General features: G+C 49.3%; 2 protein-coding genes across 4 annotated transcripts in view; one reads left to right on the top strand and one right to left on the bottom strand.

The window, feature by feature from the left end:
• Positions 1-16,204, bottom strand: part of efr3a (EFR3 homolog A (S. cerevisiae)) — a 111,754-nt gene that overhangs the window by 10,431 nt on the left and 85,119 nt on the right. The window lies entirely within an intron of this gene.
• The window catches only part of kcnq3 (potassium voltage-gated channel, KQT-like subfamily, member 3), a 41,340-nt gene that overhangs the window by 19,054 nt on the left and 6,082 nt on the right, over positions 1-16,204 (top strand). For both annotated transcript variants that reach the window (XM_076137553.1, XM_076137551.1), the window contains exons 2-7: positions 14,259-14,349; positions 14,458-14,584; positions 14,855-15,027; positions 15,157-15,330; positions 15,831-15,941; positions 16,036-16,131. In XM_076137553.1, the coding sequence (XP_075993668.1) occupies positions 14,259-14,349; positions 14,458-14,584; positions 14,855-15,027; positions 15,157-15,330; positions 15,831-15,941; positions 16,036-16,131 (772 nt within the window). The remainder of the gene's footprint in view (positions 1-14,258; positions 14,350-14,457; positions 14,585-14,854; positions 15,028-15,156; positions 15,331-15,830; positions 15,942-16,035; positions 16,132-16,204) is intronic.

Raw genomic sequence — 16,204 nt, 5'->3', positions numbered from 1 at the left:
TTGCCAGGTTTAAACCTCCACCAGCCAATTAAATCCTGCAGCCCATCTGTGGGCTCTCAGCTCCTCGGCGAGTCTCTTCCTCCAAAACATCCAAATGTTGTGGAGAGACGGCGATAATTCAAGTTCCAGTCCACTGAAAGCCCTAATTAGCATATTTACTCCCCACGTAGCGAGCAGAAACCACTGTGATGCAGCTGGGGGGAGGATAATGGGCCAAACGTTAGGGGGGGTGGGGAGGCTGGCTGTGTGTGTCGCCATGGAAACTGAAATGCCAGGAGCAGCGGCGGTTCCTTCCCGAGGAGCGACACGTATCAAGAGTGCAAGGAAAAACAGAAAAAGGATCATTTGCCGCTTGGTGTGGAGGAACATGTCCACTTCCTGTTTGGATGAGGACAAACGCTCTGCTGTGCGGCGTGCTCACGTGCTTCACAGCTACCAGCTTCAGTCTGGTTCAGGCCGGCGTGGTGGGATTCCCTCGCTAAGGCGTGTGCACACCATCGCCATGGGGACCAGCGGGAGCACAGCCGGGCCCTTTGAAGGAAGTCGTCTCGTTTGCGGCGTGAACATGAGTCAAGCTTTTTCCGGACCAACTACCAGGCGATCAATTCATCTTTTGATTGATGTAGGGAGCGAGCGACAGTAGATGTAGATTAAAGCGACACACAGTTGTGACGTGTCCTCATCTCCGCACACGTGTTCAGATTAGCATGTACGTGTTCAGCAGCTCGTCTTCATCAGTGTTCCACTTCTTCTTTGTTTGTTTTGGTTTCCTACGTCAGCGTCATGTAAACCGATTCCTTCCCTGCAGCTCCATTCTGATGACTCGGGGGTTTGGATGGTAGGATTGTGCGTCAGAAGTGGAACGCTCTGCTGCAGGTCGTGATGCTTTGGCAGTTTCTCCTCTGTGATGACGGGCGACATCATCAACACAGAGACGCTCAGAATAAATGTTCACATGTTGGATCCGTGCAAAGTTTAGCTGAGATAGTTTTGACCTTCATGTTGAGATTCAGCCGAAAGTTCTGCCACTTTACACACACACACACACACACACACACACACTCACTCACACACACACACACACACACACACACACACACACACACACACACGCACTGTATGGTACATCATGACCCTCAGCAGGTGTCGGAGGTCGGAGCTGAAGCCTTCATGTAACTGTACACACACACACACACACACACACACACACACACACACACACACACACACACATTCTACATGTTCGTATTCAAATTGGGAGCCTCTCATTGTATTTCCATAATCAAGGTCATGTGTGCGTTGCCGTGCTGTCACTAAGGTAAACGTTGCTTCATCGTGTGCCTGCTGAGCGTTCACACTCATGCGTCTCTGTTATTCAGGCGCTGCTTGAGCTCACGTCTCCTTCTTCACAGCTGATCGTCTGTGTTGCAGCTCCAGCGACTCCTACTGGTCAGTCAGGGTTCCTGCACGGCTCTGACAGCTAGAGTGACCACGAGCGCAGCGTTAAAGCAGAAGAAGAAGAAGAAGAAGAAGAAGGAAAATGGTTTCTTTTTACCTCCCTTCTTGTTTCTTTGACCTCTCCAAACTTTAGGACCTCTAACTTTCCTTCCCAGACGTGATGCCAAATTGCTAACACGGTTTGCGTCGCCGCTGTGCTTTATGGCTTTGTAATGATGCCGGCTCACCGCTCTCTCCCTGTTCACCCTGATCCCTAAAATACCTAGACACTGTTCCTGTCTTTTGCACCGGGGACGCGCTCGCACTGAGCAATGACATCCGTGTTTTCCCTGGCAGGCCGGCGTGATGAATGTTCCCCGCCGCTGTGCTAAAACAAGCCTGTAGTATCGTTGGCTTTGAGCTCCAGGGAGTCCCAGACGGGCGGGGGTTTAGCACGCTGGGACTGTCAGAGGTCAGGGTTACAGTTTTAAATACTAAGGGAGGTAATTACGGAGCATTAGCCTAAATAACCACTAGCATCACACAATTCTGTACCGCAGCTTTGAGTCTGCTTTGTTTGCTATTCTGAATGCGGATGTAAGTGATGAACTCCTACTAGTCACTGGGCTTCTAAAAGTCAAACGTGATTGGCAGCGTTTGTATTTACCGATGCACACGGAGAGAAACTGACTCTCCCTTGTAGTGCTGCTGTTTTATGTACTCATACAAACCACACTGACTTCCTTTGGTGTAGTTCCTGTTTTGCTGATACTCACGTAAAGTATCTGAATACTTTTCCCAGCAGTGGTTCCCATGTAAACCTCCGATCAATAGTGACACACTGAGGCTTACCGAGGAGACGATTTATTGATATATTGACGATTCCAGCCGCTACAGTCGCTTATCCATAAACTATTGGCATTTTGCTGACATAGAAGAAAACAATTTGAGAACCATTGCAGATCATTAAAGGTGACCGACCCTCTCTCTCTCTCTCTCTCTCTCTCTTTCTCTCTCTCTCTCTCTCACTCTGCCACCTGGATGTTTACATGCCGTTGTGCCTGTAAAGGAGACAAGCGGCTAGCTGCCATTTTAGTTTGGATGGGTTTGTTTGCTGAAAGAGAACTGAAGGACTGAAACAGATAAAAGTCATGTGAAGGAGATTTCATACACACACGCACACGCACACACACACACACACAGTTACAGGTCGTTCTCCCTTGTCAGCTGTGATGTATAGTCCATAGTATGTTCCACGCTGTCCTGTTGCACTGTGGGAACCTCTGCTGTCCTTGGAAGAAACTGTGTCAGAGTGAGATCAGAGACTTTACTGTTCCTCTGCTGCAGTGGCTCAGTTTGAAGATTCACTCAAGAGAAAACGTCAACATAGAACACAACACACTCTCATTTATGTTTCCTGGAAAGTTTGATTTCTCAGCAACATAAAGACCAAAGCAGGAAGTAGTTCAGTCATAAAGGTCTGCTGGGCTGGATGTTCGGTGTACAGAATGTTCTGAGTTCAGATTCTGTGTCGTGCTCCACTTTAACTGAGACTTTGTACATCTATGGTCTATCCTGCGATGCATGTAGAGTCCTATAGCAGCCTATTGATCGGTGGCTGTGCCGATCATCTCTGTACATTAGTTTGATTCTGTACTCTTCATCAGGACGTACAGAGAGATTACTAACTGATCCATGATGGACGCCTCGTGGATCAGAACCGCTGCTCCGTCGGGAGAATGGAAATCGGTTTGTACAAGATGTTTGAGGAGGAAGGCTGTCGGGGGGCAATGGTGTTATTGATACGGATGCTTTTGTAATAATGATGGATTGATCTCTGATGGAGCTGATGCTGATGAAGCTGAACCAATGTGGTCCACCAGTGTTGAGGTTCAGGGGCCGCCTTGGGAGACGTGATTGGCCAGTATTGGACAAAGTGTTGGAGTCTCCTGATGATTTATGAAAAGCATTGATTATAGATTATGCTGCTTTAGTGCATTAAGCAAACAGATAAAGTGTTTTAAAGTGTGACTTGTTTTCATTCATAATGGATATCTCATTAACTTTGGAATGTCTCTCTGATGTTTTCTGACCCTCGGTTCACTTTTAATGTCTGCGTTCAAACGGATTACAGGATCTACAAATGGACTTCATGACTGCAATGTAAAAGAGTTTTGGCAGCGGCGGTGAAACTCCTCCCCTTCTTCCTGGAATAAATCAATGTGAGCGGTGCAGAACAGTGAAAGTGAGGTTGCATTACAACACGCTCATTACTTCCTGAGAGCTGGCCGCCATGAGTCTCACCTTAATTTCATTATGAACAAAGCAGGCTGTGGAGATGAAAGATGAAAAAGAGCTGCAGACAGAGCAGACAGAGCGCTTTGTTTCATCTGCAGCTTGGCCTGGAAGACCAGAACTTGACCCTGCTGGCATATTTGCATTTTACTGTCAGGCACTCAGCTGTCCTTGTTATTTAAAGGGCTCCAAACAGAGGCGGTGGGAGCTCTACAGCGCCAACAGGACACATTAGCAGCTGTCAGGGCGTCCACGCCGCAGCACGAGCAGCACTCAAACGCAGCTCATTGAAATGACTGCGTTTCAGTGTTCAGTGGGTAAATGTACTCAACCGACAAAGGTAAAGTACACTTCAGAATACTGATGGAGTGAACAATCTGAATATGATTAAACATTCTGTTACATGTGGATTGCAGGAACGGGACAATAATGGGTTACTCATCCTTAAACATCCCATCAGTCATTCATGCAGATCACTGCTGGGTGAGAAAAGCAAACAGATTCTCAGGCGTGTGTGAGCTGTTTATCAGACTGAATGTGAACAATCCACCCTGACCTCACTGCTGCTGAGGAAAACAACAGAGGTGCTGTTGCCAGTTCTGTTCTAATTAAGCATTTCAGTGAACAACACAGGTCCCAGATCAGCTGCTACACCAGCAGCTACAGGGACAAGGAGGACATGTTTCTATTCTGGTACTTAATGTGTGAGTTTAGGTCAAAGTTCAGGCTCAATGGAAGACGGTTAAGATTTTCATTCATGTAATTTAGAACAATGAAGAATATATAAGGAATATGATATACTGTAACACAACATACTATACTATACTATACTATACTCTACAAGCAGATGTACATACAGTATATATGTTATTCGTACTCCTCCACCTGTTTGTGCGATGTGCCGGAGAATTGTAGATTATTCCTGCTCCCGTTTCCCTTCCACATTATCTCTTGGCACCATAAGAGGAGAACCCCTCACTTTTCTCTCCCTCGCCCTCTCTCTCTCTCTCTCTCTCTCTCTCTCTCTCTCACACACACACACACACACACACGTACGCCATGCCCCCCCACTGCCAAAACACTCTCACACACTCGCCCGCGGCTCGCCCAGTGTGATATATGCTGTTGCTTATCATGGGAAATAAACTGTTAAAAGCATCAGAAATAGCTTTTTAACAGACTGGATGTCAAGATGTAAATCTGAGGAGGAGGAGGAGGTCGAGGAGGCAGAGGTGGAGGAGGAGGAGGAGGAGGAGGAAGAGTCTCCGGGTCCTCAGCTAAGTTCTCCCCACAGCAGCAGAGGGGTGTATTTATGTGTGATTATGCTGAAAGTCCATCTGGAAAATAGCCACGGCCTCTGAGTGCGTCAGCGTGGATGTGTCACTGTTTACCTGACTCCACGCCCTCCCCTCTCATGACTGTTATCAGGCCTGATTCACGCTCACATGTTGTCACGCTGACCTGGAGGAGCATCACTGTAATCAAATCACATTGTTTCCTCTGCAGCACATGAAGCTGTTTTCTGTTCCCACTAGATTTCATATTGCTAACATTGAGTTCAGTCATTTTGTGTCACGTTAGCTCAACTTCCAGACTCCATGGATGAGATTTAGTGTTTTTATTCAACTTAAAATCAAACTAGGTCAAACTATATACCACATTTTTGCATGTTAAGTATCAAATATGGCATAAAACTCAAAAATGCAGCAGCATAAGGAGATAAGAGAAGGAGAAAATGCACTGATTCATTTTTCTGCTGGAGGATTTTGCTGCACCAGATATGACTGATATGAACATAAATTGCCAGTATCCAGGACAACCTGAGGGCCGTGTTCCCTACAAAGAGGCTCCCACCTTCAAGAAAACCATTATGTACTGCCTGCACATATAAGGAGGAACATGCAGGGCTGAGTCTGCACCTGCATGCAAACACACCGACAATAATCTGTGAGAAACTGCATTTATGATTTGAATCCTTTAAATGAAAACACAGCCAGTATTTCCTCTGTCCTAATCAAGTCAAACACCCGGGATGACCTGCAGCCTGTTTCCCAGCAAGGTTTCCATCAATGCAGGAGCACAGACTCCTGCTCGCTGCGCCGTCTCGCCTGCAGGATGCAAACTGTGCACCGAAACAAATCAGAAAACATGAAACCCTCCTCCTGCTCCGGCTCGGATAATAGGAGAGCACATCAGCAGAGACGGATTTATGTCGGGACAAATTGACATTCCCATATCATCTGGATGTTTCCACTGTGCGGAATCAAATTTGAAAACTGCTGCGAGCGTCTTCGTCCTGGCTGACAGCACAGAGCAGAGCAGAGCCAAGGGCGAGGCCGGCACAGAGGCACAGCAGCTCACATCACAGCTTCAGATATGAGCCTGGATCACACGCTGTACTGCTGTTGCTCCTTTTTATGTCTGGATCTGCTTTCATAACATCCCCTTTTGTTTTATTTTGCTCTTTATTAGCAATCACAGCTCCCTCTGGGCTGTAAACAGAGTTTGTGAGTTTGTTCCTGGCCCCTCAGTCTGCTTAACCAGCTGCTCTGTGTGGGTGTTGACAGTATGCAAATGGATTAACGCCCCTGATTGGTTGTCTCTAAATGGCTGCTGTCCACAAGGGAGCGTCTGAAAATGATACTCTGGCGCTCACACAGCCGTTGGAGTGAATTGGCTGTGCTGGCAGCTCCTCCTCTGGTTAGATTGTTCCAGATTGGAGCATTTCAAACACATTAAAGCTGGTATGCTCCGTATTTAATGGCTGCTTGGTCACAACGCGGCAGTCTAAGTGTAATAAAGTCCCCGGTGGACAGAGGCGAGTTAAGCCAGTTAATGAATTGTGACACAGGGTCCTGCAGTCCAGCTGCTTACAGACAGAGAGTCACTAATGTGCACAAGGGGCAGGAAGTAAGAGTTCTGTGTGATTCATGTGCTTTAACTGGTCTGTGTCTGAAACCTGGGAGGTCACAGGAATAACAAGCCTTCGTCCTCTTGGTGTGTTTGTGCCCGGAGGCTGCGGTCGGAGCAGATGGTGCAGCCTGGTAATAACAGAGATGACTGCTTACAGAGGCAGGCCTTCAGAAGCTGTCAGTCATCCTCTGCGCCTTTGTGCCACCGTGGCCTCGGGGTGAGTTGGACTAGAATACTGCAGAGCTCCGTCTCAGCACCTTACGGACGACTTATCAGAGGTATGAAGCCACGATGCTGCTGCAAGAGGAAGCCTGCTGGTTCCATATTTAAGGGCAGAATATGTGCCTTGCTCGAGGGGTTAAAGGCAGCAGGACGCAGAGTCTTTATGTGTTTGACCTCTCCTCGCTCCTCTGCTGACCATCCTTCCTACACGAGAGGCCTCTGTGGGACGGACACGCCCCTTCACCGGGCATCTTGTCTCTGATTGGACAGATGGGCCAAAGCTGATTTGTGAGTTTCACGATGCGTTCAGGGCCCGAGGGTTCACTGTTTACGCTGCGCTCCGTCTGTCGTAGCCTTCAGAAGAAACGCTTGAAAACCAACCAATCACATCGCACAGCAACACCATGAACCCCGCTTGCCGTTACTGGCCCGGGGTCGTGCCTGCCTATCATCACTCATCGCCATGGAAACACATAGACGGGAAATATCTGGTGATCCCTGGCAGCAGTGGGGAGGGGAGGGGGGGTGTCTCCATGGTGATGTGGAGACAGAGGGGGATACTCCAGCTAGAGTGGGAATGAGCAGCTGTTGTCATGGAGACACACAATGCATGTCATGCAATACTTGAACATGGAACGGTGCAGTAGAAATGAGCGGGTTCATTTGTGTGTGTGTGTGTGTGTGTGTGTGTGCGTGCGTGTGTGTGTGTGTGTGTGTGTGTGTGTGTGTGTGTGTGTGTATGTGTGTGTGTGTGTGTGGTACAGTGGCTTGTCATGTTTTCACAGCACTGTATGGGGAATTTGTAGTTTCCCATGAAAATTCCTGAAGTCATGCGATGGTGTAAAGACAAACGTCTGCAGTCACACCAGCGCCCCCCTGAGGCCTTAATACTCACTGCACATGTCTAAGACTTTGATTATTACACACCAAAAGAAAGACTTCACAGTTGCAGGGATGAAAAACAGAATGTTTTTCTGTCACACACCCTAGTAGGCGAAAAGTAGCTGGAGTGGTGATTAATGAGCTACAAGTAGTGAAGCTACTAACTTTAGAGCTTTTTAAATAGTTTGACAGTAGCAGTTGCCTCTCTCTCTCTCTTACTCTCTCTTACTCTCTCACTCACACACACACACACTCACACACACACACACACACACACACACACACACACACACACACACAGCCAGATTACACTATCATACAGCAGTATAGTTGTGTAGTTCATGGGATCATGTTATATTCTGTTAATAAGTATCTACAGTCATCAGATGAATGTTTTATGTGTGATACTTCCATTTGGAACACTGTGTACAGGAAGTATCGGTTTCTACTCAAAACTGTTCTCTCCCCCTCCGGCAGCTACAGGAAGTTTGATGAAAGCCTGTTCCATTACACACACACACACACACACACACACACACACACACACACACACACCTGCACTCTGTGTGAGATGCTCTGTCTCTCTCTCTCTCACACTCACACACACAGACACGCACAGGTAAGCAGCCGAGTCGTATTTGTGCTAATGAACAGTGCTGTCTGCTGGCTGACACTGATTGCTCTCGCCTCCTCTGTGCTGAGGCAGTAATGGCTTCCCCGGCCTCAAGGGCACCCAGGTAACAAATGACAGGAAGACAGGAGAAACCCTTAGAGAGTCGCTCGCCCCCTCTCTGCTGATCAGCTGCAGCCACTGAAGAGCTGCCCGCCGCTCTACCGTCAGCTCGTCACACAGCTGAGGGCTGTTTAACCCATTAATAACACCTGAGGTCGACAAGTCAGGAAGACAAGGCTGGATGTGAGAGTTCAGCAGGTGCAGAAGTCTCACTGTTGTTATGGCGCCACCGCCAGTCGCCAAGTACAAATGTTTACAGTAGCACAGTAGTAGATGAGAGATCACCACAATCTGTAAAATGAGCCACACCTACTTAAAATTACACACACACACACACACACTGGGGTTAAAGTGCTCTCCATGCTGGGCTCAGAACTTATCAGTCGACCCCTGCTCAATCCCCCGTGTATGTAGCTATTAAGGAAACGCTCCTGTCATCACTCACTCACCTTGTTCCATTGATTTGGGTCAATAATGCTCAGTTTCACATCGCAGTGATAAACAAACACAATGCCGTCTCATTATCAGCGTGAGGATGAGTGAGGAGCTCCTCCGCTCCTCCTCCGCTCCTCCTCCGCTCCTTCCCTCCTTTTCCGCCCTGTGGGACTCCTAATAGTGTGATTTTTCATCACCGCTCCATTTTTTCCTTTAATAACTCCAAAACAATCCATGACTGTGACAGGCGGCCGGCGCTGATTGATGAACGAGCCGCACCGCCGCGCTGACTGATGGCTCAGGTTTGCCCTTTGGCGAGGGCGGGAATCAGCCGCAGTCACGACGAGAAGTAAAGACCTGAAAACTTCTGATGCAGTTACTTCCTCACACTTCTTCTTCTTCTTCTTCTTCTTCTTCTTCTTCTTCTTCTTCTTCTTCTTCTTGTCTCCTTCTTTACTCCTCTGCTTTATTAGTGATTATGTTCCTTTACTTTCTCTTCCTTCCATTCTAACTTTAATGTCACAAACATCTTGGCCTCTTTGCAGCAGTGGGGCTCCGGCGGCGGCCATGTTTGTCAGCAGCGATGGCGCCCTGTGGCTCCTCTCTGCGTCCCCATTAGCTGAGGGCAGGGAGGCGTCGCTGGAACTCATTTCCTTTAGAATGACCCTAATTATACGGCTCGGAAATATAAGATAATTAGCACTCAGGAGTTCAGATGTGGTCGGTAACGTCCCACAGATGAGGTCATCCATGTGCGTCTGATGGCCCTGAGGTGGAGACGGGGGGGGAGGAGCTTCACGTTTGCCTCAGAGGGACTGAGGAGAGGAATGAGCTGCAGTTAGTCCCAACTTCAAGAGCTGTCATCTTCAGGTTGATCCTCTCTGGAGAACGTCTTCATAGCACTCTGTGTTGGTTGATGAGCTGTGATCTAAACACGTTTGTTTACATCTCGCTCTTCCTCTGCTTCATACGCGTCCCTCTGTATCACCTCAGATGAAGCAGAAACCTGGCCGGCGTGTATCTGCAGCTCTGTTCCACTCCGAGCAGCTCGATGAAAGACCAATCCTGCCGCCGCGGTGATTGATTTGTGTGTGCTGCTTCCATTTTGCCGGCTGTCACCTTGTGTCCTCGGCTCGGTGTGTGGACTCACAGTGACACGGAGCAGAGACGCTACGTACACACACCTACAACCCCCCTACTGTCACATCCAATCACATCCAGACCTCCAGACACCGTCTTCAGGTTCTTCTAAACGTACTGGAGAAGCTTCATTATCTAACGTTGGTTTGTTGTGAAAGAAAGAACAGAACAAATGAATCAGTGTGAGTGTGTGTGTGTGAGTGTGTGTGAGTCCATAAATCTCTCCTGAGCAAACACAGAAGGAGAGCTTGAAGGAGAACTTCACTGATCTCCCCCAACTGCTCACTTTGTTCCCCCATGATGACCTCATGGCTGGGCTGTGAGCGGCTCTCTGATTGGCCGAGAGAACAGGAAGCTCTGCAGCGCCTTAATGTCAAACGTGACCTCATCTACTGTCAGTGAATCAGTAGATGTTAGACTCAGATTGGAGTCCAGATGCTCCTCTGCCTGACTGAGCCTCGCCCTGCTGTGTTCTCTGTTCACTCGTTCATGAATCATCTCACGTCTGCACATGAATGATTTCAAGCTTTACTGCCTCTTCTTCTGTGGTGATCATTAAAACGCTCCATAATTACCTCTAATGAATCTGATTAGTTTGACTAATTGCTGTGTTTGCTCCGTTACAACATCAGTAAGTGACTTAATAAACAAACCAACGCTGGAGGAACATCTGGACGCTTTACATTAAGAGGCTGATTCTGTTTAATGTGAGCTGCATGATTACAGCAGACAGTGGGGTTGTGTTTACGTCAGGCTGCACATTTACATACATGTGAGGCTGATACATGTGGGAAATATGGAGGTAGTGTAACCCACACACACACACACACACACACAGCCATAAGCGTGGGTCAGGGTGCGTGCGGTCAAGCGTCTGGTTCTGCCCGATCAGCAGGTCATGACTCGCCAACAATTCCCCCCTCATTCGTTTCTGTCCCACTGGGACTTTGGGCAGGTGGAGGTGAGGGAGGCGATCCATCAGCACCGACACGCCGCCCTGTCCGGATCACTGCAAACGCTCGCAAATCTGACCTCCTGTCAGGGTGGGTGGGTGGGTGTGTGTGTGTGTGTGTGTGGGGAGGGTGAACTCTGAACTCTGTCCATACTGAAACACATAAATAACCCCTGTGTCAAGTCATCAATAAAGGGAAACCCCAGTGTATGGGAGGCAGGAAGGAGCAGGACAATGTCAAACAGAACCTCAGGAGAAGAAGCAGAAGAAGATGAAGAAGAAGAAGAAGAAGAGGAAGAGGGCTGAAGTACAAACAACAACCATCAGGAGGGAAGAACTTCAGACTGAATATTTCTACACTAGGCTCAGAACTTATCTATCAACCCTTACGTGTGCCCTGTGTGTGTGTGTGTCTGTGTGTGTGTGTGTGTGCCCTTTGTGTGTGTGTGTCTCATCCCGTCCTTGTGACTGCAGTCATTAACAGTGAGTCCTCCTCGCACACACACTCATGTTCCAGCACATGAGCTGAAGTCAGAAGTGCTTCGTCTGCAGACTCTTTATTGAATCTTGCTGGCAAATTGGTTGTTAGGAAAACCCGGAGGAGGTGCGAGCAGCAGGAAGCCCTGTGATGCTGAGCGACCTGGGAGGAGGAGGAGGAGGAGGATGGAAGGTGGATTACAGCGGTGAGAGAGTAGCCAGGTGACCTTTAGAGGCTCAGCACACACCTGGAGGAAGGAGATCAGATCTATTGATGTTTAAAGCTTTAGAACTTGTCTTTAGTTTCTTGGAGACGATGAAGCTTCTCTGTGACCTGCAGCAAACCTGAAACACAGCGAGTCGTCTGTGTTCTGCTCTCACAGAGGAAATGGATCTGTGCTGGAGGTGCGTGGCGTCTCTGAGGGAGGCCATGATTACCACACAGATTGGTTTCCACGCCTCATGTACCTGAACATGCAGGTTAATGGTGTGTGACAGAGGAAAGATCCGGAGCTGCTCTGCTGTCTCCTCCTGCTCCACCAGGGCCAGAGTCCACCAGCAAGGCCTGGAGAACCTGGAGAACAGCCGCTTGGTGCTTAGCAACTGTCTCACTGCAGTTAGTGTGTTGTCCCTGAGCGTCCGTGCCGTCCACACACACGCAGCTCCGGTGTGAATGAGTGTGTGAGGCTTGTAGACGTGATGATCATCGGCCCTTTGATTTGTCAGGATGACATCACACCCTGCGCCTCAGTGAACAAAGTGTTTGAAGCCGCCTGTGTTTCTGATCAGGACCTGTCAGATTACACTGAATTAACATCGATGTCCAGCTAGGCCTGGATTACCTCTGACCTCTGCTTCACTTTGAGGAGAACAAGCAGTTTGATACACACACACACACACACACACACACACACACACACACACACACACAAATGACCTCCAAAATGTAAACACACACATAAATGTAAGTGTTCTTTATAGCTTTGAGTGAAGTCTCATTAAGAGTTGAATTTAAAGCTCTAAAGTAGTTCAACTTTATCTAAGTAACAAACTCCGCCTCTAAACTCACAGCACACACACACCAGAGCAGCACAGTGTGTGTGTAGCCCAGCTCTCTTGTTCTGGTCCTGATTTCAGTAAAGGAATGAAAATACTGTAGATTCCGAGGTCGTGACCTTTGACAGTGACCTCCTGAACTCTCTGCTCTGTGTTTCATTGGTGCCCACACTGAAACGCTGAGGCTGAGCTCCAGTCTGACCTCATGGATGCTGTGTGGCTGTTTCTATCTCACAGGGCCTCACACACACACACACACACACACACACACACACACGCTGAGGCTCACCGTGCGGCTGAGGCTCACCGTGTGGCTGAGGCTGATTGTGTGGCTGAGGCTGACTGTGTGGCTGAGACTGACTGTGCAGCTGAGACTCACTTTGTGGCTGAGGCTGACTGTGTGGCTGAGGCTCACCGTTCGGCTGAGGCTGACTGCGTGGCTGAGGCTCACCGTGTGGCTGAGGCTGATTGTGTGGCTGAGGCTGACTGTGTGGCTGAGACTGACTGTGCAGCTGAGACTCACTTTGTGGCTGAGGCTGACTGTGTGGCTGAGGCTCACTTTGTGGCTGAGGCTGACTGTGTGGCTGAGGCTCATTTTGTGGCTGAGGCTGACTGTGTGGCTGAGGCTCACAGTTCGGCTGAGACTGACTGCGTGGCTGAGGCTCACTGTGTGGCTGAGGCTCACTTTGTGGCTGAGGCTGACTGTGTGGCTGAGGCTCACCGTTCGGCTGAGGCTGACTGTGCAGCTGAGACTCACTTTGTGGCTGAGGCTGACTGTGTGGCTGAGGCTCACTTTGTGGCTGAGGCTGACTGTGTGGCTGAGGCTCACCGTTCGGCTGAGGCTGACTGCGTGGCTGAGGCTCACCGTGTGGCTGAGGCTGACTGTGCGGCTGAGACTCACTTTGTGGCTGAGGCTGACTGTGTGGCTGAGGCTCACTTTGTGGCTGAGGCTGACTGTGTGGCTGAGGCTCACTTTGTGGCTGAGGCTGACTGTGTGGCTGAGGCTCACTCGTGCAGCCCGGTGAGTTTATTCTGTTCTTCTCTGGGTGATTCATTATCCAAGGCTGGTTAGCTTGAGATAACTCAGAGATGAGTCTGTGCTGGAGTGTAGCCCATTATATCTGCGTATCCAATTAGTATTATCTCTGATCGGCTGTATGGATTTATATATATAATTATATATTCATGTACCTGGAGACTGAGGAGGGAGGAAACATCATGGAGCTTCAGAGACTCTGAGGGTTCACCTGAAGGAAACAGAAGATTTGTGAAAATGTGAGAACAGAGAGACGACTGTAAAGCTGATGGATGGTTGATCTATGACGTCGTGTTCTCCTTCCTGTTTACTGCCGGAGCAAAAACAATATTATTCTAATTTATGAGACATTGTGTTCTTTCATTTAAGGGTTTATGTTTTATTTAAAAACAGGTTTTATAACTGCACTCGAGTTGTCATTTATGTTACACAAATATGTTGTTGTGTTCTTTTAGCAGTGACGTAGTGCCATCTAGTGGTGAGGTCTAGTCACTGCAGCATGGTGGTGACATGTAAAGTGATGTAGGATACTAACGCCGCCTTCTTTATGTTTACGTTTGACCTTCAGACACAAGCTTTCATCTCTGTCTTTCCTCTGCGTGTGTCAGTTGTGTGTTCTGTGGTAGTTTAACAGAGCTTTGACTGAGCGTGTCCCTGTGTGTGTGTGTGTGTGTGTGCAGGTTCCTGATCGTGCTGGGCTGCCTCATCCTGGCCGTGCTGACCACATTCAGGGAGCATGAGAAGGCTTCTGCACACTGGCTGGTGATCCTGGTGAGAGAAGGGATTTAGTTCAGTCATACAAGAACATCAATCCAGACATGTGACCCTCTGATCATTTAGATTGATTTGATCGTTTGTCTCTTGTTTGTTTGTTCACAGGAAACCTTCGCCATCTTCATCTTCGGAACAGAGTTTGCTCTGAGGATCTGGGCGGCGGGATGCTGCTGTCGCTACAAAGGATGGAGGGGGAGGCTGAAGTTCGCTCGCAAGCCGCTGTGTATGTTAGGTGAGGAGGAGGAGGAGGAGGCGGAGGAAGAGGAGGAGGAGGAGTGATGAAGAGCACAGGAATGATAGATGGACTCAGACAGGCTGCTTGGTACCAATGACAGGAAGAGATTTGTTCTCCTGACAGATTAACGTTATTGTGACTTCCCTCAATCATTCATCCAGACAGCTTGATCTTCTTCTTATTCTGTGACCTTTGACCCGTGTGGGACCGGTGAAACAGACACCATGTGGCCCGGCTGTCTGACTTGCTTCTTCTCTCTCGTCGCAGACATCTTCGTGCTGATCGCCTCGGTGCCGGTGGTGGCGGTGCGTAACCAGGGCAACGTGCTGGCTACGTCCCTGCGCAGCCTGAGGTTCCTGCAGATCCTCAGGATGCTGCGGATGGACCGGCGAGGAGGAACCTGGAAGCTCCTGGGGTCGGCCATCTACGCCCACAGCAAGGTGCCAACACAACTCCACACACATTATCTAAAGAAGCGTACTCAGTGTGCACGGCGGTGCCCTCCTGGACGCCACGCTCGGTCCCTTTCGTCCAACATGGTATCAGCTGTTTCCCGTGTGTTTGTGCAGGAGCTGATCACAGCCTGGTACATCGGCTTCCTGTCCCTGATCCTGGCGTCCTTCCTGGTCTACCTGGTGGAGAAGGACGACGTCTCCATGGGGATGATCGACCCCGATAACCCCACGGCTCAGCCCAGCCCGCAGGACTTTGACACCTACGCTGACGCCCTGTGGTGGGGCCTGGTATGTGTGTGTGTGTGTGTGTGTGTGTGTGTGTGTGTGTGTGTTACATAAATATGATCCCTATGAGCCGCTCTGCCTTGGAGGAGGTAGACGCTCTCTCCAGCCTCCCGGTCAGAGCAGCTCAGCCTCAGTAAACAGAGACTGTCCTTCAACTCAAAGGCCGAGGGTTCAACTCCCGGCGACTGTAAGCATCTGCTCTTGCACGGCGGCCCCCGGGGCAGAGCGGTGACCCTCTACCAGCTGTGCATGAGAGGCTGAGGCTGCTCTGTGGATGGACAGAGCGGGTCACACAGCAGAGCGACGCCTCAGACTGAGGGAACGTTACATTTTATGGAATATTTGCCTCAAAATTTGACTCTATGTTCAGGAATCTGTCTGAACAGCGCCTCCTACTGGTCTGGGGAGGATGAGTCATGCTCTCTGTTTGATGCCTCACAAAGGGGAGATGTGTGTTTATACAGGGATGAAGCTGTGCTCATCTTCATCCGTCTTGTTTGCAGATCACCCTGACGACCATCGGTTATGGGGACAAAACTCCAAAGACCTGGGCCGGACGGCTGTTAGCTGGGACCTTTGCTCTGATCGGAGTGTCCTTCTTCGCTCTGCCTGCTGTGGGTTCAGAAGATTCACCCGCTCTGATCTTTATCATCAACCAGTCATTCAGTCTGTGACAGATTTAAAAGAACCGCATGTTGTGTTCTGCAGGGGATCCTGGGATCAGGTTTGGCTCTGAAGGTCCAGGAGCAGCACAGACAGAAGCACTTTGAGAAGCGCAGACACCCAGCGGCCGGACTGATCCAGGTGAGACGCCTGCCTGCAGCCTGGCTCACCTGTGGCTCCAAACTCAATCTGCTCTGCTTCATCTTGTTTTGTT

Source organism: Genypterus blacodes, unplaced genomic scaffold (genome assembly GCF_046128005.1).
Source record: "Genypterus blacodes isolate CSIRO-AG114 ecotype Tasmania unplaced genomic scaffold, CSIRO-AGI_Gbla_v1 ptg000325l_1, whole genome shotgun sequence".
NCBI classification, from domain to species: Eukaryota; Metazoa; Chordata; class Actinopteri; order Ophidiiformes; family Ophidiidae; genus Genypterus; species Genypterus blacodes.
Note: the sequence above shows the minus strand (reverse complement) of the source record. Positions and strands in the feature narration are given on the sequence as shown.